Source organism: Lates calcarifer, linkage group LG6 (genome assembly GCF_001640805.2).
Source record: "Lates calcarifer isolate ASB-BC8 linkage group LG6, TLL_Latcal_v3, whole genome shotgun sequence".
Classification (NCBI taxonomy): domain Eukaryota; kingdom Metazoa; phylum Chordata; class Actinopteri; family Centropomidae; genus Lates; species Lates calcarifer.
The window spans coordinates 1,420,281-1,430,388 of record NC_066838.1 but is presented as its reverse complement, the minus strand read 5'-3'; the positions used below and the strand labels follow the sequence as shown (position 1 = coordinate 1,430,388).

The 10,108-nt window shown below is 39.1% G+C and overlaps 1 protein-coding gene across 1 annotated transcript; it reads right to left on the bottom strand.

The window, feature by feature from the left end:
* Positions 1 to 4,941: 4,941 nt before the first annotated feature.
* Positions 4,942 to 9,777, bottom strand: LOC108900474 (troponin C, slow skeletal and cardiac muscles). Its single transcript, XM_018701539.2, has 6 exons — positions 9,606 to 9,777; positions 8,552 to 8,582; positions 7,018 to 7,164; positions 6,800 to 6,914; positions 6,371 to 6,507; positions 4,942 to 5,223 (listed from the first exon to the last, which is right to left on the bottom strand). Exons 1-6 carry the CDS (start codon positions 9,627 to 9,629, stop codon positions 5,192 to 5,194), a joined length of 486 nt encoding a protein of 161 aa, XP_018557055.1. The 5' UTR covers positions 9,630 to 9,777; the 3' UTR covers positions 4,942 to 5,191.
* Positions 9,778 to 10,108: the final 331 nt, after the last annotated feature.

Genomic DNA, 10,108 nt, shown 5'->3' with positions numbered 1-10,108 from the left:
TCAAAAAGAAAATCAGTCTTACAGTGAACCCTTTAGAATTTTCCATATTTCTTCATAAAAATGACCTAAAACATCATCAGATTTTCACACAAGCACTAAGAGTAGATAAAGAGAACCCAATTAAACAAATGAGACAAATGATTAATGATTGATGATCAAGCATAGTATTTTAGTCTCATTTGTTTAATTGGATTCTCTTAAATATACTTTTAACATTTGTGTGAAAATCTGATAATGTTTTATGTCATATATATGAAGATATAGAGAAAATAGAGTTCACAAACTTTCAAGCAGCACTGTATATGTCATGATGTAAAATGTGTAAGGATGGTTTATATAAGTCCTCCAAACAAACAGACAAAATAAGTTACGACAGAGTCACCTCCATTTTTCGGTTTCTGGTCTTTAACTTCTATCAGCAGAACAACATCATTTCTTAGTTCCTTCCAAAACTGTTACAGTTGACTTATGATAAAGATCCATATGAGTGTGGAGAGTGTCCTGATCTGCCATGCTTAGTGCAGCACTTGCATTACTCATTATTTTGATGTTTCTTATCGATGTAAGTTAGTGATATAAAGCTGACATTGTAATAGTGACACCTGTTGCAGTTCATGAACCAAATGGTCACAAAATGTGAGCCTGCCTTTTTTGTGCACAAACCTTGTTATTTTCATAGACAAGTCAACAGGTCCACCTGCCTCTGCTTACAGGAGCAGGGTGAAGCTGGGCCCTATCTCTCTGTCAAGGCCGCCCAGCTAACAGCCAACACTCAGTCTGGACCAATAACACACACAGTGAATGCATCACTGAACCTGATCTTGTAGGGCACCGGAACTGTCCAGGACCTACAGGGTTTCTGATTAACAGAGTTAATTTCAGCTTTGGTCCATGAGCTCCAGGAGTAACTACCTCACTGTGCCTGAACAGCTGAACCTGCTGACATTTTATGGCTCTAATAATTTCATAACTTAACTTTTTCATCATTTTAACTTCTTCGATCTGTGTTTTTGTTGTAGGCTTTTATGCTGTGACTGCTGTATGTATAACCTGCTGAGGGCACATGATAGAAAGGCCATGTAGCCGTAGTAAGACATGCACACATTATAGGCATAGGTGGGATTTCATAATTTCATTTGAAATAGTGGACTAGCTCGGATGTGACGTTGTGACCTCAGCTCTCTATTGGTCATGGGGCGGGAAAGCAGTGAGGGACCTCATCCTTGTCTTGCCTTGTCATTTTTTACTGGTACACACATCATATCCACACCATTTACACAAGTAAGTAAAAATGATAAGTATGCACGTGGTGTCTGTAGTGTTGGGTGTTCAAGAGGGTGAGAATGGTGCATGAATGTCATGATTTGCATCATATAAAATAAGAAACAGGAAACAAAGAACTAACTCAGTTTTCAGTCTTCCCATGGACAAACAGTGTTGCCCTGAACAACTCTACAGTGAATATACAGCTAAAACTGCATTGTATCTATCATGTGGGTCCTGATCCCATTTTAATAAAACAACATTATCTGCAGCATTAACACTCATACCCAACAGTGAATGTTTGTGCTTAACAAAAGCCAACCTGAACTGGTTTAGCATTTTGTTCCTCACAATGAGATGACATTTTACACTGTCCCCCTCTGTCCTGTCCTGCACATGGATTCCTTATCCGCAGTGTTCATGTCTGACTCAACCAGTGGGAAAAAAAAAAACTAACCACCAACCACCTGCTCAGTTTTGTTTTTGTCAGCACTGGCAAGTGTCTGCCTGGCTGCCTATCCTGGACCTTCAGTGCTGACTGCCAGACACACACTGTGTATTGACAGCAGTCACTAGTTCAGCAGGCGTTACTGTCCAGAGGAGTAGACATTTTTGATGATGTCCCATTGCTAGCGTTGTCCTAATGCAGTGGCTGTTCAATTCCCTAAAAAGCACTGTTGCTCACACTGTGTTCACAGATGGAAGTGACGACACTACACTTCCACCTCTGTAAACCTCCTGCAGACTGGGTCCAGTCAGAGAGGTTGCCTGTTAAAATATTAGAAGCTTGTTAAGAGGCCCATGACACAGGGATTAATCTCTACCAAGTTCTCATATCATCCAGTGTGGGTATGGGCTGTGTGTCATGTTAACCTAGAAAAATTCAGTAAAGCAGGCACCTCCAACAAGCTTTACTTATCAAGCTTTTCATTGTCTCCTGAAGTGTTTGTGTACAAGGTTAAGATTCATAAGGATGTAAACACATGGATGATTACCAAGTGTGATCAACAGAGAGTGAATTGTTTTCATAAACAAATTTTAGTCAGCAGTTACTTAGTCTTTTATTTTATCTGTTGCTTTCATAATGTATGCCAGACATCTCTGTAATATAAAATGGAAATGAAATCTTAATCTTACATAATAGTTCAAAATCCTTACCACAAGACTAACAACGAGCCTAATGCCAAGACATATTCATATTTATGCTCTGTTATTTAAGTCATGTTCATCTTTAAAGCACAAAAATAACTTGGTAGCAGAGCAGCAGAAGCAGTCCTGGTGCTCTGTGTGTTCAGATGCAGTATTGAGTTGTAGGTCACCTGCATTTGGAGGCACTCAGAGCCCAATACACAATCACTGTAGTTATGTAATTAAACACAGTGTAAAAATACTCTTCAGGCTGTGATATGGGCATAGAGCACAGTTAAAATACAAGCTGTCATGTGCTCTGTGTAGACAGCTTGACTGATTCACGTAGAAACATATCTGTTCTGTCAGATACATGTGAGAGGGATGACAGAAAAATACAGCTGAAACACTCTCTGTGTAGATGGAGCATAAACCTTCCTGGTCCACTCTTGTAGTTGTTTGTAGATGTTAACTGAGAGACTGTCCTCCCAAGAGTCAGAATCAGATGTTTCAGCACATTCCGCAGGACTGTCATCTGTTTGTGCTCAGGTGGCAAAGGAGAATTCAGGTGTGACATTGTTACAGAGACAAAAGGTCAGCGTCTTCAATGTAAAGTGGCGCCCACTTGAGTGAAAATGTCTCATCAGTTTGCTGCACATGTGCATTAGTTTTTCTCCTGCTGGCTTGGCCCCAAGGCCTTACATGGGGATGACCTCTCACAGCAAATGAGTGGTGACACTGTATCCAGGTCTATCAATATACCCATGATAAGAGGAAGAGACATGACCACTAACATTTCATAACCTTAATCATGGACTATTATTGTAATTATGATGCTTGTGATCCTCTAACTAAAATATTTAATTTAATTCAAACCATGATCTTTACCTAAAATCAACTAAGATTTCTTGTTCCTAAATCTAACCAAACTTTAATCATAGTGTTGTCACATCATTAAGTCCATTAATTTTCCAACAGTGATTTCTGTACATTTTGAAGGTACAGACAAATGATTTCAGAAACCAGATGACCACAAGGTGTTGTTCTAAAGAGCAGTGACAAATGACCTATTTTGTCATTTGTCACTTGTACTGAAAAGAGTTATTACATTTGTTAAGATAATATGACATTCAGAAAATATAAAATGTAAAATGATATCTGAGCAGAAAAAGAGCAAAAAAAAAAAAAAAAAAATCTGCTCATACAGGAGCAATCTTTGAGTGCAGCTCTGCTGTCTGATGAGATCTGATGTTTGAAATTCAGCATGCATTATATAATAAATTTATCTCTGATGTGCTCAGTGTCCTGCTTTTGGACTGGAGATGTGATGAAACACCACTTTATGAGACAAGGACTTTGTGATTAGTCCTTGTCTGTGACCCATTTCTCTAACATGTCCAGACTGTGTGACGTTCTGATCCAGCACGTCCATTATCACATCGGACAGCACAGGATGAGTGACAGGCACGAACATATCTGTTTGAAGAGATATGACACTGTTACAATCATAATATTTGGATTTTTAATCTTCATTCTCCATATGTGTTACTGTTACTATTTTTATATCTTCAGTTGTTTGTAACATTCTGTACGATCTCAAAAGAGAACATAGGTTTTTTGAAGAGATATGAGTTTATCCCATCACAAAGGCCCCTGCAGATGGAAATGATCATTATAATCAATAATATGAAAATGTTTTCTATTCTGCTACTTATGCTTCCTGCAGTCTTCACTCATCCATCCTTCAGCAATCATGTGATAAAGAGTGTGATTGCTGCATTGGCATTATAATAAAACAATTAACATAATGGCCACTGAGAGGAAGTCAATGTGACCTCAGCATTAGATACAACTCCTTCTTTAGGTTGTACACCATCTGCTGGTGGGTATGTCAAACTACATGCATAGTACCACCAAAAGGCCAAAACTCTACTCTGCAATTATGATTGCTCCTCTAGTTTTCTCCTCCCAGTTTGGGTCCAGGAGGCAGACTCCCTCTGTACCTTTAAGAGTCGGCTTAAAACTTTCCTCTTTGATAAAGCTTATAGTTAGGGTTGGCTCAGGCTTGAACCATCCCTTAGTTATGCTGCTATAGGCCTAGACTGCCGGGAGATCTCCCATGATGCACTGAGCTTCTCTCTCTCTCTCTCTCTCTCTCTTTCTCTCTACATCAGTATGGATATATATTAAACGTTACTAACTCAGTATCTCCTCTTTCCTGTAGTATTGTGCTCTTCCGTCTCTCTCTCCTCTTCTGTCTCTTTCTGCAGGTATTTCTGCCTCTGGAGCTGTAGAGTCTGATCTGTGATGACAAGTCTCCTGCTGCTCCTACAACTCCACTCAACACCTGCTGCTACAATTAGAAATGACTTACACTGCTATTAGACAGTCAAACAGCCCCTTTTTCAATAATCAACTACACTGTGTCACCTTTGAAAACCTTCAGGTTTTTGCGATCTAAAATCTCCCAGTCTATAAGTTCTGTTGTTTTTCTGATGTAAAGTACGGTTTAATGAACACATTGCATCACATACTATGACAGAAAAAATATACAATTATGAAAATCTTTTTATTGAAAATAGCTTTTACATTATTACAGTTGGTGCAAGGCAAAGCTTTCAGGCCCTTGGCAGTGTTGTGTACGAGTACCTGACAGGACAGGTGTCTGCTGAGGACAGGTGTGTTGTTACTATTGTTAAAAGCAGACAGAAAGCTGGAAACATGTCCTCAGGAAGGGACTTAGATGATGTTGTCTGAAGTGAACATAGATGCTGCAGTGTGAGAGCTTCAGCTGAATCCTTTATTCAACACCTTTCATGAACTCCAGGAACTCTGTCAGGGAGAACGCACAAAGTCAACATGTATATATATATACATATATATATGTGTGTGTGTGTGTGTGTGTGTGTGTGTGTGTGTGTTAATGTGTAGTGAAGATATATGACATGTGGCTGATGATGGAGATGTTCGAATGAAAACATTGAATGATTTACAGAGCGAATACACAAGGTGCATTTATAACCACTGAAACAGCAGATGTATTCTCTTGTATGATGGTACATTTTGGTGTCCAAACATTTCATCTGGTTGATGAGGAAATGCAATAATGAAAAAACATCTGAGGATGAGTGGCCAGCAACATGACTGGCAACTCTGTATTATCTAGGGATACACATTCCCATTTAATTCAGTTTGCCATGTGGTGCAGCAAACAGTAAGAATGCCTTTAATACTGGCAGCTCACTTCCTGTCTCTAAGAGTCATCATTGAAATATCTTTATATTAACAATGACCACAATCTTTCCCAAAACAGGAACTAAATATTTTTAGGTGCCCACTCCATTTAACTGGAGCCAGGTATTTTTTCTCAGGAGGTGGTGGAGACAAAACCAAAGCTGAAAAGAGAATGAACACTGGACTTAATTCAGTAGGTGGACACCAACACGCTAACAAGTCAAATGAATGCTATTATTGCTCTGTGTCCTCAGGATGTGTAAACAAGCAATTATTTGCAAACAGTTAACTATGTAAGGCCATAATATGTCTAATGTGTGTGATTTTCAGATTGCATATAGTTCTGTCCCCAAGTGGAAAATCAAATCAAATCATTTAGTTCTAATCATTATCTTGCAACTAGTTGAAAGACAAGTTTTGATTTGCAGGTTAAAAACTGTAACTCTGTTCTTCAAATATTAGAGAACAGTATTATATGGACAGTATTATAATAAAAACTGGGCTCTGAGCTCTGGTCATTTGTTCACACTTGAAACACAGACTCTCAGTAACTAACAAGATACAAGTATCATTTTGGAAATTGATGACAAAGGAATGTATTTTGTTTAGTTTGCAGGATTTGTTGTTATGTTTCCTGCAAATCTTAATTAAAAATGCAGAACCTCCACATGTAAGCATAGCTTGCAGGACATAGAGTTGGTGTTTGTTGTTTACCATTGTGTTTTTAATGTGCTGGATAACATACCATCATAATCGATTTTGCCATCATTGTTTTTGTCCCCATCCTTCATCAGCTCCTCAATGTCGTCTTCTGTGATGCACTCTCCAGTGGAGTCCAGCATGTTTTTCAGCTCTTCTAAATCGATGTAGCCATCTCCATTCCTCAACACAGGATAAAGGAATCAGCCTTATACTTATCTGGAATGTCTGCTGAGATGAACCTGACTGCGCTACACAACAAAATGTCTTTCTAACACAGTAACATGGTCTGTTCTAGAGAGGGTTTGGGTGTTGCTTAAGATCAAGACGGTTATATTTGACTTTAGTGATATTTAAAACATCATCCGTCAATCTACTAGTGGGAGTCACCACTGATTTTTCTTATATTACCGGCATTTCCTTTTAATTTTGTAGAATTTGTAGTGTGTGAGCAGAAATACAGAGAGAAACCTACTTGTCAAACATACGGAAAAGTTCAGCCAACTCCTCCTCTGATTTTCCTTTGCTCTCCTCCTTCATGCAGCGGACCATCATGACCAAGAACTCATCAAAATCTACTGTGCCACTGCCTGTGAATATGTACCATGATATTATGAAGACTTAGTTTCTCAACATCATATATCACTGTACGTCTACAGTGCAGTGATGTGACACGTATTGATGCTGACGTACCGTCCTCATCCACCTCATCAATCATCTCCTGTAACTCTTCAGGTGTGGGATTCTGTCCCAGCATCCTCATCACCTTCCCCAACTCTTTGGTGCTGATGCAGCCATCCTCTGCATCCTGGATGAAGATGTCAAATGCAGCCTTGAACTCTGGAAGAGACACAGCAGCTGTTACCGTCTGATCATTGTTCAACTTACTCAAAAAGGCACACAAATTTTGAGGGGGTCATTTAAAATCATACACTGAACACCTGGATTTTAGATTAGACATTAGAAACAGCTGTGCACCTGCTTATTCATGCAGTTATCCAATCATCCAGTCATGTAGCAGCGGTGCAATGTGTGGAATCATACAGATACAGGTCAGGAGACTCAGCTGATGTTCACATCAAACATAAGAATGTGGAAAAAATGTAATCTCAGTAACTTTGACCACCTTTGGTCAGTAACTTTGGTACCAGACAGGTTGGTTTGAGTATTTGTGAAACTGCTGATCTCCTGAGACCTGACATCTTTCACTGTGTTAACACGGAGACTCTGGTGATATCACCAAGCATTCTGAGCTGGAGATCAAGACAGCCTGTGTCCAGCTCAGTGGGAAGCGCAAAAGCAACTGTTCCTCATGAGAGAAGACTGAAAGATTTTCGCCCTTCGGGATGTTAACTACAACCTCCTCTGTGACTCAAAAAGATGTTTGCCCTTTGGCAATCTCCCAATCAGGAGAACCAAGTCTACTGTGTGATTGTTATAGTACACATACAGTGACTGAGTGTTAGACATCCCAATGTCTCTTCTAATCATCCACTGTCATTCTTAAGGGAGATCATCTGTGCATTCCAGCCTAAGAACATAAAGTATTCCCTCTCATGTGGTGTTACCTCTGAATGGGATCCCAGGGAATCTAATGGATCTAAACAGTCATTCCAAAACATTGTCATGTTTGGGAAAAGCATCAACTAGGAGGGCATTGGTAGGCACATTATCTTTGACTTGGATCTTTCATGTTCCTTGAATTTTACAGACTCTCTGCTATTTTCCAAAGCTGTGAGTCAGTCTGTGGGTGTTTTATACTCATTCATTTGCCACTCTTATTCATTAGCTCTTGCTCAGACTAGATATTTTTAACGTCAATAAACATTACAGGAAATGTCTGCCCCTCCTCCTAATATTAATCTGAGTGGCACTCAGTGTGCGGACACCTTTTATGGGCCAGGAACCAAATTTAGTCCCTAGTTCCAGCAGTTGAAACCACCAGTCAAAGATCAGTGGGCCCCTCACTGATAAATCTCTTACTGAGGGGCCCACATGTGCTTGTACTCAATAATATATAATTCATATTCAGTAATACAGAAGTAGTATACATGCATATTTTTATTGTGTTTATGTTTTTTGTTGTTTCTGTAGACACAAATGTGAAAGCAAAATTTACATTACATTGTTAGTAGTAGCAGTCACAGTAGCAGATAAGTGATAGAGTATTCTCAGTTGCAGTAGATACATAAAGGTGTGTAAGTCATAGCAATAGTAGTTTCCTCACCATTTTTCTGTTCCTCTGTCAAGTTTTCAACCTGTAAGAAGATCAAATCTGAATGAACATTGTGTACATCACTGTGTTTTTTTACAGTAGCTCACTTCCCTCTTCCACTCTACACTTGGAGCTGAACTATAACTCAGCAAATGTACTGATCACCTCCAGTCTGTGCTGCAATAGGGATTGCAATGTCACTACAGGGGTGGGGTGGGGGTGTCTGGTGACACCCATTTGTTTTAATAGCCATCAGCTGTCCCTTCTCTTTTTCGCCCTAAACTGTCCACCTGTTCTTTGTTCTATTGTCAGGCACAGAAATATGACCTAACCACAGCAGCATGTCACTCTGTGCTCTGTCACACCTATTGTTTCAGTGTCATACAAACTGAATGAACACACACACAGACTCTTAATTTTGTGCTTTTAAACATACACATTGTATTTTTTTTACAAAAAACAAACATTAACACTGTGGTCATCACTGGAATATGCACAATAAACTCCAGTTAGTGATCATTACAAACAATCACAAACCACAACCACATATATATATATATATATATATAAAATGTATTTAAATATAATCATTCTAAAACATATATATGTTTTTAACATAAAATGTAACTCTCCACCCATAAAGAAAAAACAAGGATGTGACTTCAGTGTCCTCAACGAAAGCTGTCAAAGCCTGAAAATGTGATGAACTGTATTGTGTAATTTTCATCACTGCTTATTGTTCTAGCTTCGCAAAGGAGGTAGTTACTGCAGGGCCGCTGTAAAGGATTTTTACTATAATGTGGGTGGTTTTGCTCTTGACTTTGGAATTACAGGAGCAGAGTTCTTGTTACAGCTGTCACCGTGGCCTTTAAACTTCAAATACATGCATGCCAGAGTGTGTTGTATGTATTTGTCTTTTTATTGTTATAGAGGAACAACATACAAGGATCAGATCTGTCCCCAGATTTCCTATTTATTACGTGCTTTAGAAATAATCACCTCAAAGCCAATTATCATTAGATAGAAAATCAAATAAACATATTAACTTGGCATACTCTGTACTCACCGCTGCTTTATATACATCATCCATGGCTGCTGGTCCGTCCCTGCCTCTGACACACCACTGCTGTACTCAGATAGACCACAAATACTGACAGTAAAAACTGCCTCAGTCTTTATTGTTGGGTGAGTGTGGCACTAAAAAAGCTCTTGACCCATCCCGCAAAATCCAAGGGTGATGGAGGGAGGAGTGGCAGAGAGAGAGATATTAAGAGAGAGAGGGAGATCTATAAATAGGAAACAACAGAAGCCACCCAACAATAGTACAACATCTAAGGCAGTACTTATGTTCACCTATGTTCAACTCAGGCAGTTCTTAGATATGACCTCATACTGATGTTTCATCATAAAGCACTTATTTTCAGATGTTACCTCTACTGCTCTACAAAGTCTAAACATGGTTTTTACATATTTTGGTCAAATGACCAGAGAGATAAGACCAGAGGTAACTTTGTGACATCTCCTCTAATGTATAGAGAGTAACTGCAATAGAAACAAGAGACTTCCTCC